This window comes from Eptatretus burgeri, chromosome 2 (genome assembly GCF_056783735.1).
Source record: "Eptatretus burgeri isolate ZD-2024b chromosome 2, Ebu_testis_v1, whole genome shotgun sequence".
NCBI classification, from domain to species: Eukaryota; Metazoa; Chordata; class Myxini; order Myxiniformes; family Myxinidae; genus Eptatretus; species Eptatretus burgeri.
The window spans coordinates 152,625,733-152,642,623 of record NC_140962.1 but is presented as its reverse complement, the minus strand read 5'-3'; the positions used below and the strand labels follow the sequence as shown (position 1 = coordinate 152,642,623).

The 16,891-nt window shown below is 44.4% G+C and overlaps 1 protein-coding gene and 1 pseudogene across 12 annotated transcripts in view; one reads left to right on the top strand and one right to left on the bottom strand.

The window, feature by feature from the left end:
- Nucleotides 1-16,891, bottom strand: part of LOC147033582 (E3 ubiquitin-protein ligase Midline-1-like) — a 126,221-nt gene that overhangs the window by 28,943 nt on the left and 80,387 nt on the right. For 11 of the 12 annotated variants that reach the window (XM_085856743.1, XM_085856806.1, XM_085856796.1 and 8 more), the window contains one exon: nucleotides 3,365-16,853. The exons of the other annotated variant lie outside the window; for it this stretch is intronic. In XM_085856743.1, the coding sequence (XP_085712869.1) occupies nucleotides 16,303-16,853 (551 nt within the window). In that variant the 3' untranslated portion in view covers nucleotides 3,365-16,302. Of the gene's footprint in view, nucleotides 1-3,364; nucleotides 16,854-16,891 lie in introns of those variants that run through there. 12 annotated transcript variants of the gene reach the window in all.
- Nucleotides 6,525-11,227, top strand: LOC147033584 (uncharacterized; annotated as a pseudogene).

Sequence of the window (16,891 nt, the reverse complement as noted above, 5' to 3'; positions counted from 1 at the left end):
CCGGCTGTGTTTGCCTGCAACGGCCTTCTTCTGCGGGCTGTGTTTGCCTGCTGCCTTTGCCATGCCATGCCCACTGCCCCTGTTCACCAGCCCCGTTCAATTTTGCTTTGCCCCCCCCCCCTGTTCATTTCCATGAGCGCCAGGATCCGCAAGGCAACAGTTTGCAAGCTGCGAGAACTGCCCTGTTGGCAGCTACAACACCTGCAGTGGCGGCCCGTGCACCGTGTTTGCGTCCAACCATTCATCCATCCATTTGTCGTGTTCATTGCGTGTGCCACTTGAGCTGGCACGGAGACTGCATTTGTGCAGCCCATGCACCGTTGTGGTTCACTGCGTTCAGTTCAAAAGGGAAGGCCTTGGACTGCGTGTGAGCAGCCGGCCACGTTCCCTGTCACCTGCATTGTTTGAGCCAGAGACTGCATGCGAGCAGCCTGGCTCCCTGCTAACTGCTTTCTTTTTGCAGAGTTCATTGATCCTGGGCCATGGTTTAGTGTAAAATTTGTAAGTTAAGGTAAAATGTACTGTACATATGAGTGCGCCCCCGGCATGTTTGTCTTAGCGCCGGCAATTTTATTTAAGTCGTCCGTGTGAGTGAGTTTGTTTAGGTAGGTACTCAGCCCTTAGATTATTTATTTTGGGGACACGAATACCATGAATGTCACACTCAGGGATCCGTAGGTAAAATGTACTAGGGGAAAACTACACATGATGGCACATGAAAATTTGACGACTCGGGACGAGTCTGTAAAAAGGGGAGGGGGTAGTGTTGTGGTTGACGAAATTCACAAACCACCATTCAGGTCCCTTAGGTGAGATATCTCGGTAAGTATATGTGTAGTTAGGCCCAAACCCGTTGTCTAGAGGGAATAAATGTCATTCACTCGGGCTGCGACTCTTCAGGATAGCCGTTTTTCTTTTACTATCTTTATTTTGGACCAGCCGCCATTACTACCACCACCAACCACGTCTCAACAGCCATCACACAACAACCACCAACCACAACGCCGCTTCACAACAACAACCACCAACCACAACGCCGCTTCACAACAACAACAACCACCAACCACAACGCCGCTTCACAACAACAACCACCAACCACAACGCCGCTTCACAACAACAGCCACGACCTTTACCGTCACAACTCGCCACCATTGCATCACCACCATTCTTGCGCCACTTGTGGGCACCGATACTGGACTCGTGCAGGGCGCGCACCGAGCAGCGTGTTCAGAAACATCACAGACTTTCCGAGAAAAACGGATCAAAAACGACTCACGCCCACTTCTGTTCCGTCCTATCGGAGAGCGTGGGGCGATTTGGCCCCGCCTCCAGGGCGTTGGAGTGAGGACGCTATATGCAAATTCATGGATCAAAAGCATTCACGCCCACTTTTCCTCGGTCCAATGGGGAGCCAGTTAGAGAGGTGAAGGGTCGGAGGCAGAGGGTCAAAGGTGAAGGAGCGAAGCCACGGGGGATATAAACGGCCGCGCTCGCCAAGCAGTTGTGAGTTCGGAGGGGAGAAGCCAGCAGTTCGCAGTTCGAGTTCGCGGTTGGGCAGTTTTGTGAGTTCGGAGGGGAGAAGTCAAGAGTGAAGAGTTGCGACGAGCCAAGAGAGGAGACGGAGAGGGCGATTAGACGGAGCTGTGGAGAGGTGGCGGCGGCGAAGGCGGACGAGGGGGTGCTCGCGTCGGTGCCGGGAGCTGCAGAGGGAGAGGCCAGCAACGCGACCGAGGTCGAGGAGGAGACGCTCGTCGCGGGACCCGAGACAGGGTGATATCCTCCTCTCCCCCGAGCATCAACAACCCTCTCCTGTTCCCCCCCGCGCTGAGATAGTGCGACAAGGGGGGCCCCTTTCCCACCCCCTACCAGACACTGTCCGCGAGGCCCGCGGAGTTGAGGCGCCACCGCCGCTCTGCGTCTCATCATCAGACGGTAGGCCCGACACGGTCTCGGCCCCAGGCCCGCCTCATCCTGGAGGGTGGTTCTTTTCTTTTGCTTTGGGTATACGTGTTGTCGGCACCGTCTGTGAAGTAAAATTGTATAAGTGTTGCCGTGTGCTCGGTAGTCGGATAGCTCTGCATTGTGTTTCTCTTTTATATTTGCTTTTTGTGTAATATTGTGTTTCTTCCCCTTTTACATGTGCTTTTGGTGTAATTGTATATGTGTGCTTTCCGTTCATCGCGAAATAAATGTGAGTTATGTTGAACTGTTTTCCCGCTTCGCTTCGTCTTTTCTTTCATTGAATCTCCATCTTGCTTCACGTAAAGGGTTAGGATATATATATATATATATATATATATATATATATATATATATATATATATATATATATATATATATATATATGCATATACATGCATACATCTTCTTCTTCTTCTTTCGGCTGCTCCCGTTAGGGGTCGCCACAGCGATATACGATATACGCCACAGCGATATACATGCATACATATACGTATGTGTATATATCTGCATATATATGTGCATAGATATATGCATATATATGCATCTTCTTCTTAGAGCCTGGTGTTGGCGCAGTGGTTAGGGCAGCGGCTTGAGATCCAAAAGGTCCTGAGTTCAAGCCCCGTTGGGCCACTGAATTAATATACCAGGGGGTTGACTCAGCCTGTCATCCTTCCGAGGTCGGCGAAGTGAGTACCAGTGTACTGGGCCGGTGTATACCCCGGTTAAAATAGGTGTACCCGATCCCTGTGTTGTAAGAGGCGACCAGGGTTGCGTCAGGAAGGGCATCCGGCGTAAAACATGTGCCAAATCACTATGCGGATCATAACGGATGATCCGCTGTGGCGACCCCTAACGGGAGCAGCCGAAAGAAGAAGAAATATATATATATATAAATATATATATATATATATATATATATATATATATATATATATATATATGTTCATTGTTCATAAATATATATGTATATAAATAAATAAATAAATATATACTGTATATATATGTATATATTTATTTATATTAATATATATTTGCTGCGGCCCGGAGTTCAGGGCTTGCCACGAGTTGGAAGCACTCGAGTTTCTCCCAAACATTTAGTCCTGAAGCAGCCAACCACAGATAACTCTCAGGTCCAATGAGCTGCAGTTCTTCCACACGCATCACCGTTTGACTTCGACTACTAGCCGAGCAGGGTTATGCTTCAATGTTTCTGCGATACCTTTCTATTTGCACGGCAACCTTACTGGTGGGCATGCCCTCAGCGCCCCTCCTGGTGATCTGCCAAGTGGAACAGATAAGTGCAGCACCGGCTAACAGAGCAAATCCGGTGGGGTACAACTTCCCATCTTACTATATTTGTACACTGTGTCGGACCAATAAAAGAAAGGACAACCGAGACAGATTAGAAATGACAAATAATTATTTATTACACCCACACAATCAATCATTTAAAAGCAAGTATTTTCAGGGAAGAAAAAGGCACAAAAGAACAGATTTACCGAACACGCATTCTTTCTTCCACAATCTTATTTGCACAAGAAACTTGGCCATCAATAAAACAGGGAAGAAGAAGACAAGAAGATGAACTTGAAAGAAAAGTAAAGTACAGAGAAAAGAAAAGAAAAGTAGGGTCTATTCTTATCTCCCTCCCTCACACACCCAATGGGACTACGCCATAGTCCAAATAAGCTGGAGAATGCGGGGGAAAGGATGGAGAAGATGGGCAGTGGCAATGCGGCATGGTGGGACATGCAGCCACGTTCCTGAGGTGTCCAGACCCAGCAGGCAAGTTCACTCCGACATGCAACATATGCGACTCGCCCTCCTCTGCCTCAGCTTCTTCCTTTTTTTTTGTATACAATGTCGTATAAGAGCTAACACACAGAACATATAACAAGGGGAGCAGGAGACAAGAGAGGTGGGAGCAGGAAGATCAAAACAGTGGGAAACAGAGACCTGAGGAGATCTGTTGAGGGGAGAGCAATGGGGCAGGATACACAGGGTAAACAAGATGGACACTACAGGGACTCTCAAGAAAGAAAACAGGAAATTTGAAGGAGGTGGGTTTGGGGTGGATTAACGGGGATCGAAAAGATCATGGTTTTAAATGGGGGAGGATAAGAGATGGTGGTGAACAGCTGTTTTGAAGACCTGGAGGGAAGAGTGGGATTGAAGAGAGTGTGGGAGTTGGTTCCAAAAGCCGGCAAAAAGAGGAATGAAGGAGTGAAGGTGAGCAGTGATTCTTGATTTTGGTAGTTTCACCAGAAGGGGGTTTTTGGCGGACCTTGAGCGTCCTGCAGAAATATGGGGGGACAGAAGCCTGGTGTTGGCTTAGTGGTTAGGGTGGCGGCTTGGGATCCCAGGGTCCTGAGTTCAAGCCCCGTTGGCTGCTGAATTAATACCAGGGGGTTGACTCAGCCTGTCATCCTTCCGAGGTCGGCGAAATGAGTGCCAGTGTACTGGTCCCGGTGTATGCCCCGGTTAGAATAGGTGTACCATATCCCTGTGTTTCGTAAGAGGCGACCAGGGTTGGCGTCAGGAAGGGCATCCAGCTATAAAACATTGCCTCAAGAAAAAGCCAAACCACAGCAGGGAAAAATGGCTGTAAAAACGGTCATATATATATATATATATATATATATATATATATATATATATATATATATATATATATATATATATATCACAGACAGAGCAGGGGGGTACAAAGCTGGAGAGGAGATGGTAGAAGACAGAAAGACTACCGACCTGCCTGTGGTGAGAGAGTGAGAGACCTAAAGACAGCTTCATCACGGGAAATACCAATCATCCTGAAAGCCTTGATTTCCACAGCGTGAAGCTGAGAAAGATGTGAGGCGGGAGCACCAGCCAGAGGGGAGAGCAGTACTCAAGGCTGCAGATGAAAGCTTTGTAAATGGTTTGAAGCTCAAGTGTGCCAAAGAAGGACTTTGCATGACATAAGATGTCCAGTCGGTGACTGGCTTTGGAGGCCAGCTTCGAGATGTGGCTTTCCCAGGAAAGATCATGGCAGAGAGGGAGGCCAAAAATCTTGAATGAAAGGACTTCTTCAAGGAGATTGTTGAGAAAGTAGATGGGGGTGGGGGGGGGGGAATTCCAGACAGTCCTTTCAGAGAGACAAAGTGGGAGTGTGAGATTTGTCAGGATTGAAAGACATGTTTTACGTGTTGGACCAGCTTGTGAATTTATTTTTATTTCATTCGTCTTTGTGGAGATCAGGATGTCACTTTTTTTGTCTCTGAGCTTTCTGCTCCTTTCTGCTCATATGACATGGCTTTATCCCACAAGGACGAGTACCAGTTCCGAGCACCTTTCTCCTTGCAGGACATCGCTTTCGTCTCGTCCCTTGTATTCATCTTCCTCTTCTTCATATCGCTTTCTCTGTCTCGGCTCGTGCGAGCCTCCTCCTCATTGGTCCCCATCTGATGTGGGTGGGTCCATGATGCAGCTTGTGGGAAACGCCGCGTCATTTTCAATGCAGCCCCCACCCTCCCTTCGTGCAACCAAGGCCATTATGAAAGCCCCCGCTCCCTCCCTCGTGCACAAACATGGTGGTTCATGGTGCAGTCCCCACTGTAACCTGCCTGTGAGATGTGTCGTACCCTCCCATGCACGAGAAAAGCACTGCACCTCAAACATGCATGTGAGAATGGACACAGTCTCACGCGGTGAAAGTAATCCCATCAGCCCGAAGGATTATGACCAAAGACAGATCGAATGTGCCCAACCAAACAATGTGTGAATGGAGTGAAGATGGAGAGGGACGCCACTGGACGGGGCTGAAGGTAAGACCGATGGGGTGAAGGAGGGATTGTTGAAAGGAGCAGGGGGTAGGGGGAGAGACATCATGCTGGGAAAACATGAACTAACCAATGCATGCCACCCTTAAACAAAGAGCAGACTATTTACACAAATAATAATGAAATAACTAATCCTCATGTTTCCTACTTGTCCATGTATGCTCTTCCCATAAGTTTCCAAAACCGTAACAGTACATATATATATATATATATATATATATATATATATATATATATATATATATATATATATATATATATATATATATATATATATATATATATATATATATATATATATATATATATATGCAGCAGAAGGGAAGCTGGGTGTCGTGGGGTGCCTGGACACTCAGTCATTTCAAATTGATGCAAAAGTTTCAGTTTTACTGATAAATTGAAGGTAAGGGTCTATAGAACGATTTTGGTTCGAGTGTGAAGCACCGCGATAATTTGGGGGGTGGAGGGGGTGGAGGGAGTAGTGGGGGGGGGGGGCATTTTTCAATAAAACTGGATTTAAAATAAGACTAAAAAACCTCATGTTGTATTTGAACGCTGACAGACGTTTAGCATTGGCTCTATAATAAGATATAAATGACAAAATGCTTAAAAACATATTTTCCCCGAAATTAGTTTAAAAAGTGGGGAGGGTAAGGGGGGGGTAATAACTCACAGCTCACACCACTCCAGTCCGAAAAAATCGATTGTATTTTTCTTGCTGTTTTTTCCAGAATATTTTCTGAGATGGCAGGGACAACGAGTTGGCATTTGTGCATGTTCTGCCAAAAGCAAACAGAGGAAGAGCTTGTTTGCCCTCTTGCGAATCCCATGGCTAGTCATAGAGAGGGAGCCTACACAGAAATCACCAGCCTTGTAAGTCAATTCAGAGCAATTGGTGCTGCTCCACACCCAGACGTAGAAATTCCAGATGCAGAGTCCATGCACAAGAATCGTGCATCCTGGCACAAATCCTGTCGTCAGCTTTGCAGGACATCTGCACTTGACCATGCAAAAAAGCATCATTATGAAGGACTGCCTCCAGCAAGAAAAAGATCCCTACGGACCAGCACAGCGGTAAATCATACTGTGTCTCTTCTGTGGTGATGAAACAAATGCAACAGACCATTCTTTCCAGAAGGTCAAACTCACCCCACAGATACACAACAAGGCAGTTGCACTGGGAGAAGACCGTGTTATGGCACTCATGGCAGAAGGTGATCTGGTAGCCTTCGAAGCAAAGTATCACAGGAATTGCTACACATAGTTCAAACGCCATTACGTTGCACTTCGTAAACAAGACACTGTTAGTGAAAACCTTGAAGCCACAACAGAAAATCAATTGCTCCAATTCATAAAGGAAGAAGTCTCTGGAGGTCGCAGATTCTTTGCATTGCAAGATCTGACAGATATGATGACAGAGAGATTGGAACTACATGGAATCCAGAAAGCTGTGAACCGGACACGCCTTAAAGAAACAGTTCTTGAACAGTTCCCGAATTTGACGGAAGAGAAGGGTGTACGAAATCGAGTTTTCCTTGTTTGTTTGAAAACGGCCAGAAAGATCATTTGAGATGCAACTCAAACACCAGATGAGAAAGCACGTACACTACTAATGGCAGCATCGATTCTCCGTAAAGCTGTTTGGGATCATGACACACCATTCAAGTTTGAAGGTTCGTTTCCCAATGGTTACGAACAATCATCTGTTCCACAGCGTATGAAGTATTTCTTCCGCCAACTCCTCGAAGGACCCAAATCATCATCCGAACAAGATAATTCCAGGAAGATCCTCTCTGTGAGTGAAGTTGCTATGCTAAATATGACTTCTCTTTCTGCTTGCTTGAGTTTCGAGCCTCCCCTTGCAGTATTCCTGGCCCTCAAATTGAATTCCCAAACAAGAAGTAAGAAGCTTGTAGAACTACTACACAAATATGCTCTGAGCGTGTCATATAAGAAAGTCCTCACCATTGAAGTGAGCTTTGCACAGGCTGTTGCAGATCAAACGAGGAATAACGGTGATATAATCTGTCCTACAAACTTGTGTCAGCACATTTTCACAGTTGCAGCCCTGGATAACTTGGATCAAAATCCTACATCACGTACTTCCAGCTCTTCCTTCCATGGAACTGGGATTTCAATTTTTCAGTTCCCTTTATCACAGCAGCCTGGGTTAGATCAAGCATGTCTACGAATTACCTCTTACAAAACAGCAACAGGCAGCAGTGGACCCATCCTGCCTCGTTCATATACGTTTTTACCACCTGTAGGTAGGAATCTTGTCACCCAACCTCCGGTAAAGAATGTGCATCCAGGAGCAACGAGTACATTTTATGAGGAGAAACAGCACGAACAGGCATGGATGACTGCAGTATATGACATCCTATATGAGGATCGTGATGCAGAAAAGGACACCAACAATGTGGTCTTCATTCCATGTTGCTCGATCAGATGCTATTGGACAACCCGAAGAAGGCATTGAAGCCCTCCTGCCACTATTCCATGAGAAAGCAGCCACTCCAGAAATGATTCGACATGGAATGGAGCTGGTGAAAAAAACAATTGACCACCTCAACCCACACCAAATACCTGTATTGGTTGTGGACCAACCACTCTATGATCTTGCAAAAAATGCAGTGGACCTTCCAGGACATCTTTGGGGAAGACAAGTTTGTGGTCATGCGAGGTGGACTCCACATTGAAATGGCTTTGTGGAACACCATGGGAGACCTTCTGTGTGAGTCTGGATGGCCTGAAGCCCTCAAAGAAGCTGGGCCTGGTAAGACAGAAGCAGCAGCCACATCGTTTCTGAAAGCGTCCAATGCAATGAGAACAAGATATGCTCATCAAGTTACTGTTGTGGTACTCGACACCATTCTGAAACGAGCCTACAAGGACAGTGGAACAGAAATGGCCCTTGAGGAATGGGTCGTGCTAACTTCTCAAGAGAGCCCAACATTCCAATTCTGGCTACTCGGACACAAGTACCAACAGATCATTCTCATGTTCATCCGTGCACATCGGGAACGGAATTTCAAACTCATGGTCACGACCCTGCGGAAGCTTGTCCCTCTGTTTGCTCTCGATCACCAGAATTATACCAGATGGGTTCCAATCTTTATCCGAGACTTGGAAGATCTCCCAGACAGTGTTCAGGTTGAGTTTGAAATGGGACCCTGGACAATAACTAGAAGCAATCGGCGTTTCTCATCCTTACCGATTGATCAAACACATGAGCAAGCGAACAAAAGTGTAAAAGGAGTAGGTGGCATTATTGGTCTCACAGAGAACCCCGAGATGCTGGAACGCTGGATAGTGACAGGTCCGGAAATCAGCCGTGTCGTTGAGGACTTTACTGGTGTAAAAGACAACGATGATGATGAACAACTCCCTCATCATGAGGAAGGATATGCTTCTCAGCACCGATTTCAATGCCATGTCAAAGATCTGATAGAGGTGTTGCTGAGCAAGGGGAGTTCTTTTGAGGAGCACAGCGAAGACCTGGTTACATTAGACAACAAGGTATGTGGGTCTGTGACTGCAGCTGTATCTGTCCGGAATTTCGAGTCTATGGGACAAGAGCAGTACGACAACTTTAGGAAGAATGTGCTGGACTCAAATGACACACTTCTGACAGCACCTATCAAACAAAACAAGTTACTGTTGTTTCATGAGAAGAAAACACAGAAGACGACTGCAGGTAAACTTAGAATGCAGCACTTCAAACGTCATGCGGAGCTCTATGGACAAGCTTTTGCAGCACTGGACAACCGCGGGGGTGATTTGGAGTTTTTTCGTCATGAATCTTCACCATACCCACCTGCATTATCGTCAGAGGGGTCCCTCAACTCTGTACTAAGTCATATTTGATTGTATACATCATGGAAACCAGTAAAAGCAGTATTATTTCTGCTGATGAGGAGCTAACTGCACCAGATGTTTTCGACTTTGTTGTTGTTGACAGTGGAGTACTGATACACTCCCTTCCTGGTACAAATGTCCAAGGCAAGACCTTTGATTCATATTTCGACAAGGTATTCTGCCCAAGAGTTCGCCATGACTTGAAACGATCGACACGAGTAGACATTGTATGGGACGACTATTGTGCACTCACAATCAAAGGAGGTACAAGGGAAAAACGAGGAACAGGCACCAGACAGCGTGTATGTGGCACTGCCAAAATCCCTGGAAGCTGGCAGAAGTTTCTGGTGAACGTTGATAACAAGAAGGAACTGTTCGCATTCCTATCAAAAAATATAACACAAGAACAGTTCCCAGATGACAAGGATGTCTACATCACTGTAAGTGATCAAGTACACCATGCTGGAAATGATCCACCGATGGATCAATGTAACCATGAGGAAGCTGACACTCGTGTTGTAGTACATCTTCTCCATGCCCTCCAAACATCATCACTTGGGATGGTCCATACTGGAGACACAGATGTTGTGGTAATCCTTCTGAGAAATTTCCATCACATCAAGGCTCTGAATCCTGCCGCAGAAATCTGGATCTCCTTCAAAGCCGGAAAGACAACAAGAATGATCTCCCTGAACACTATTGCCAGAAACCTGGGTACGACAACGTGCAAAGCCATGGCCCTCTTTCACGCATTCACTGGATCAGACAGCACGTCTTCCTTTAAGTTCAAGGGTAAGAGATACTGCTCCAAGGTGATGCAGGAAGTACCGTCCCTCATGGATGATTTCGCAACTATTGTCGACACTCCATTCCAAACATCGCCAAGACTGAAAGAAGTAGCAACGAACTTTGTCTGTAGGCTCTACTCCAATGATCCAAACGAGGGCAACGAGGTTGACCTCCTCCGAATGAGGTTGTTCTCACAGAAGACTAGGGATGTGGAGAGAATTCCCCCAACAAGTGATGCTTTGGGTCAACATATTGAAAGAAGTGTCTTCCAAGCTAGCATCTGGACAACAGCGCACATGTCAATGATGGCTGTCAACAACCCCACTAACCATGAATGGAGGGAAGAGGACGGCAAGCAACTTCCCATTTTAGTATAGTAGATAGTAGAAAAATCGTGCAAATTATGATACAAGCATCAAATTTGGCATTTCTGTTCTGCAGGGCTTTCTGATCAAATCTGCCCAATTTGCCATTTGAAAATCCAAATTTTGAAAAATTTGGATTTTCAAATGGCCAATCAGGCAGATTTGATTAGAATCCCCTGGAGAACAAATGTGCCAAATTTGATGCTTGTATCATCATTTGCACGATTCCTCTCAAAAATTGCTGTTATCTGCCCCACTATTTGGATCTCGCTGCCCCTCACCAAAGATGTATTTCATCTGGATGTGAAGTGCACTTGTACAAGTGCCTGCTCTCGGTGCAAGTGCACGAGGGCAAAGTTGACGTGCACACGTCTTTGCAAGTGTCAATGCGAGAAGTATTTGGCCAACAATTGGCCGACTGGTGTGCCTATATAACTGATTTATTTGCAACTTTCATATTACTTTGTTCAGGGAGTTATTCAAGCAATTGTCAGAACAGTTATGTGTACCCACAACCACATTGTAGAAGTCATAAGATGTTTACAAATTTCACTTTACCATTGAGTCGAAGAAGAATTGTCATGTTATTAAAACAGATTTTACCTTAGCAATCATGCTCTATTTTTGTGGATATGCGTCAACACCGGCAAAATGACTGCGTCTATGGGCAATCTGCTTGAAATATAAGTTGTTTCTCTTGATTCTGAGTCCATAAGTACCCCATATGTTCATATCGACTCTGAATCAAAAGTTAAAGCAATTATTATATTTTGCATAGGCTGCGGAGGGGGGTTGGGTTTTGACCCCCAGCCCCAAATACCCATTTTTCATGTGACAGCTTGACACTCGAACTAAAATTGTTCTATAGCACCTTATCGTCAAATTGGTACCAAAAACAAAACTTTTGCATGAATTTGAAATGAAAAGAAATAATTACCCATGCACAGCCCCCCACTAGTGTGGTTTGGAAGAGCAAAGGGTGGAAATGTAAGATGAATGCCCTGGAAGTGTATACTACTGGTCAAATGTTTTAGAACACCCCCATTTTTCCAGTTTTTACCAAAATTTAAGCAGTTCAAGTCCAGTGAATAACCTGAAATGGTACAAAACTAAGCGGTAAACTGCCAGAGGTTTTAAAAAAAAGTTTACGTCACCAAAAACTGAAAAATAATGTAAATTTCAGAGTTGTTAAAAAAGGCCCTTTTCAGGGAACAAGTAATAGATTAGCAACTGCAGCTGTTCTGCAGCAATGGAAGTAAATTAAGCCTTGAAAGTTGATGCAAACAATTCTACAGGAGTCCCAACTTTTGTTGATTAGTTACAAACCCTTCGTCTGTTTAAAAGCAGTGTTGGAACAGACTGTGTTGCTACACCTCAGAAGCATTATTTGGACAATATTGCACTGCAGGTAGTAGTATATTGCTCTTATAATAGCAAGAAAAAGACAATTAACAAAGGAAGACACAGACCATTATAACCCTTAAAAGTGTAGGTCTTTCCTTTAGAGAAATTGCAAAACAAGTCAAGGTGTCGGTGAGTGCAGTTTCCTACACCATCAAAAGGCACTTGGAAACAGGAGGAAACTCTGACAGGAAGAGATCTGGCAGACCCACAGCCACAACATTCAGAAGACAAGTTTCTGAGAGTCAACAGGTTGCACGATAGGCAGCTCACAGGACAGCAGCTTCAAGCACAGCTTAACACTGGTCGAAGTAAGGAAGTCTCAGTTTCAACTGTGAAGAGAAGACTTCGAGCTGCAGGTTTGACAGGTCGAGTGGCAGTAAGAAAGCCATTGCTGAGATGGAAAAATAATAAAAAGAGGCTTTCCTGGGCCATGAAGCACCACCAGTGATCTACTGAAAACTGGAAGAAGGTCTTATGGACCGATGAATCAAAATTTGAAATCTTCGGTTCATCACGCAGGGTTTTTGTATGCTGTCGAGTAGGCAAAAGGATGGTTCCTCAGTGTGTGACATCAACTGTCAAACATGGAGGAGGAAGTGTGATGATCTGGGGCTCTCTTGCTTGATCCAGTCAGCCTCTTGCACAGAGTGACTGGCACCATGAACCAAAAGGGCTACTACAGCATTTTGCAGCACCATGCAATGCCCCCTGGTCTACGCCTAGTTGGTCAGGGGTTCATACCACAACAAGATAACGACTCAAAACATACCTCCAGGCTATGTCAGAACTACCTTAGAAGAAAAGAACAAGACGGTAGGCTTCAAATCATGGAATGGCCAGCACAGTCTCCAGACTTAAAACCCCATGGAGCTGGTTGGGGATGACCTGTACAAAAGGGTGAAAGCAAAGCAAACCGACAAGTGCAACACATTTGTGGGAACTTCTGCAACAGTGTTGGGAAGAACTTTCCGAACAATATTTGATTTCCATTGTAGAAAGAATGCCACGAGTATGTTTGGCTGTTATATCTGCAAAAGGTGGCTACTTTGATGAGTCAAAAATTTAGATTAAATTTTGTTCAACAAAACGATTCCATTATTTCTTTTTTATCTGCAATTGTTTATTTGTTCAATGCTTTAATTTCAGAGTACATTGAAACATTAAACTGCTAAAATTTCAGTAAAAACTGGAAAAATGAGGGTGTTCTAAAGCTTTTGACCAGTAGTGTAGTGCCAGGCTAGAAAATGACTTTCTCCTCTTAGACCTTTCTCTCCAAATCACTGGAGCATCATGCCTTGATAACACACACCTGGAGATCATCCTCTGTCTGCTTGACAGAATTTAAATGGGCTGCTACAGGAAGAACTATTGTATTTTGGCATAGTGATTGCCACTCTGCTTGCCAGGCGTCACTTAGACTCACAGATGTAGAGATGGCAACAATAGTCATATGACAAGGCATATGTAATGTTGTGAGAAGTGCAGTCAAAGTATTATTTGACAAGCCTTGTCCCTCTGTAGTCTTTCATAATGTCTTGTGACACAATATGATGACATGCTTTAAGGCCCAGTCACACCTTGACGTTTTAGCCAGCAATGGCAACGTATCAAAATGTATGTAAAACGCTGGCTTACGCTGAACTTTTGAGATATATTTTGTAAAGATTCGGACGTATTCATAACGAGTTGGTCGTATGCATAACATATTAGTAACGGACACAGAAAATTTTGCTGTTTTATAGATAACTTATACCAACGAATGCTTAGCCTGTTCACAACCTATGCCCAACGATAGTCTAACTTATGCATAGCGCACTGCACATATCACCGACGATCACGTGGCGTAGCCTATTAAAAGGCTGCAGCACAATGATTCAAATCATAACCGCCGGAGAAATGGAAGTATCAACAACGCAGTCACACCTTGGCGATCTTGCCAGCGTATGTCGACCTCTGAAAAATGAGTCTAAAACGCTGGCGCACGTCGAATACAGTATGGGTATGTTTGGTATACGTGAATAGAATGCTAAAGTACGCTATCATACGTCGTAGTAAGTGGAGTACGTCTTGTAATTTTAAACGTGTTAAACATTTTACGATGTACTTGCCGTATGCCTCACACGTTCCGCATGCGATGGGAATAAGTTGTATGCACGATATGCGATCGTTGGCACACGTTGACAAAAGTTACTTGTAAGTTACTCATAAGTGAAACACGTCGAGGTAATGGTTCGCATCAGTGCTCCAGAATCCCTGGTTTTTTTTTGGGTTTTTTTTTCTTCGGTATGACGGTCATGTTGACACTTCGATTTCTGGTGTGGTTATAATATAATATAATTAATAGGCTGCCGATCAACAATTTAAATCATCACCGCACTCGAAATCGAAGTGTCAACATCACCATCATACCGAAGAAAAAAAAAAACCAGGGAGTCTGGAACACTGACGCGAACCATTACCTTAACGTGTTTCGACTTATGAAAAACTTAGAAGTAATTTGTGTGGACGTGTGTCAACAATCGTGTAACGTGCCTACAACATGTTACTCATAGATTAGAAATAAGTTTCGGGTACGCTAAACATTACCTCGATGCGTTTCAACTTACGATTAACTTACAAGTAACGTGTGTCAACGATCGCATAACGTGCCTACAATTTATGGCCAGCATTATGCGGAACGTGCGAGTCATACGCTGGCATAAGTCGTAAAATTTCAAGCGTGGAAAATTTGAGGACAACCGCAAAGTTCAACGATGAAAGCCAGCGTACTACGACATATGGCAGTGTTTTTCAGCGTGCTCTCAATGTTTCCAAAACTTACCCATAACGTATTCGACGTGTGCTAGCGTTTTAGACAAATTTTTCAAAAATCGGCACAAGCTGGCTAAAACGTCAAGGTGTGACTGGGCCTTAACATCTGTGGCGACTAAATCACCATATTCCTAATCATTCTGCTCAAACATCATTGGAAGAAAAGCAAGAGCAAATGAGGTTTGCTCTGAGGTTCTTATCTTTCCTGTAAGGCAGCAGAATGGTACTGTCACCAAATATAAGCTGAGTGGCTTCATCAGTCAGGAGAAGATTGAAATTGTCCTTGACAGATCTGGCAACACGGCTATTTCTCCAAATGTAGGTCATGACAAAAGGAACTATCTGAATGACACTCGGGAGAGAGCATACCTCCGCCAGGCTGAACAGTTTACGTTTTGTATCCACTGATAAGGCGGATCTGCATCTGGACCTTAAACAAACATTTAATCAGCTTGTTCTCGTCACCTCATCCACCAAGTTGTCATAAGTTGTACACAACTTTTTGAGATATCGTGCTATATATCATGTTTGGCTCTTATCTCTCAATGGTGACGAATCGCTTTTAAAATTCTAGTGCCGAGATCCGGATCTTTACCAAAATTTTTTGAGATATCATGCTCACAGACAGACAGAAAAATAGACAGCGGTGAAAACATAACCTTTGTCCACTTTTGGTGGCGGAGGTAATAAGTCGACTGGAGTTTTTCTTCTTTGCAATCATAGCCTCATCGTGAGAAACTCGTGCAGCTTTCTCATAGGATCATTGATAATTAATCGCAATGCAATACCCTCTCCTGAAATAATCACTCAGTTATTGAACTCGCATACAGAAATTATCCGACATGTCGCAAGGACTGAGAATATGGCATCAAAGTTTTGCACGATGAAGGTGGGACAAATCGTACGTCAAGGATGAATGTGAATCCATCGAGTTGTCGTAAACATCCATGCTGAATCCCTCAGCTGTGAAAAATATCCAGATATCCAGGAAATTCACACTGTCAACCAAAATGTTATCATAGGTGTCCTTAAGAGATGGATGGTAATTATAATTAAATGGTTTAAAAAGTCTAAGAAATAAGAATCATACACACTCCTGGCAGAAACACCAGTTTTCAACTCATTCTATCCAGCAGTTCAGGATGGCTGAGAATTTAAACAAACACAGGCACTTCTGAAATTAGAATATGATTGGAAATAAAGCATCACAAGCAAGCTCAATAAACCATAATCACCAAATTGACAAATCAATCATCACAATCATAATCACCAAATCATAACAATCATAATCATCATCATCGCAACAAGCAGAACTGCAGGGTAGTAGAACTAAACACACAAGAACCACTCAAATTATAAATCCCCAAAGCAGGTTTAACAGAGTCTCTGAAGATACCCCTGAACACGTGCAGGACCCTCGAATCGCCGAAACACCTCAACTCTCCCGCCTCGCAGTCCAAGAAGAACCCGAAACGTTTGGGATTCACCAGCACGGATAGAGGGGTACATTGCTTGTTGTGCATTGCTGTGTAATTGTTATTACATTTCCATACACACCATGACTTGGAATTCTCTCCCAAAACACACTCATTCCCTTCTCCTTTCCGCCGCATGGAGTTTAAAGCGACTCCGATTCTGCACCAACGACTCAAAGCCACATCAATCTCCCAGTAATGACGACCTGAGGAGAAACTCTCAGAGGAGAGCACTTGAAAATGAGAATCAAACCGATCAGAGCATTCAAGGGACAGATGTACAGTCTCAGTTCGAGTTGCCTTCCTGAGGTCCTTCGAGATCACCAACTGTGGATGTGCAGAGTTTGGGTCGAGACTCGGGGTCTGACCATCTGCAGACAAAGAGAGATGGTGCTGCGGCCTTTGTTAG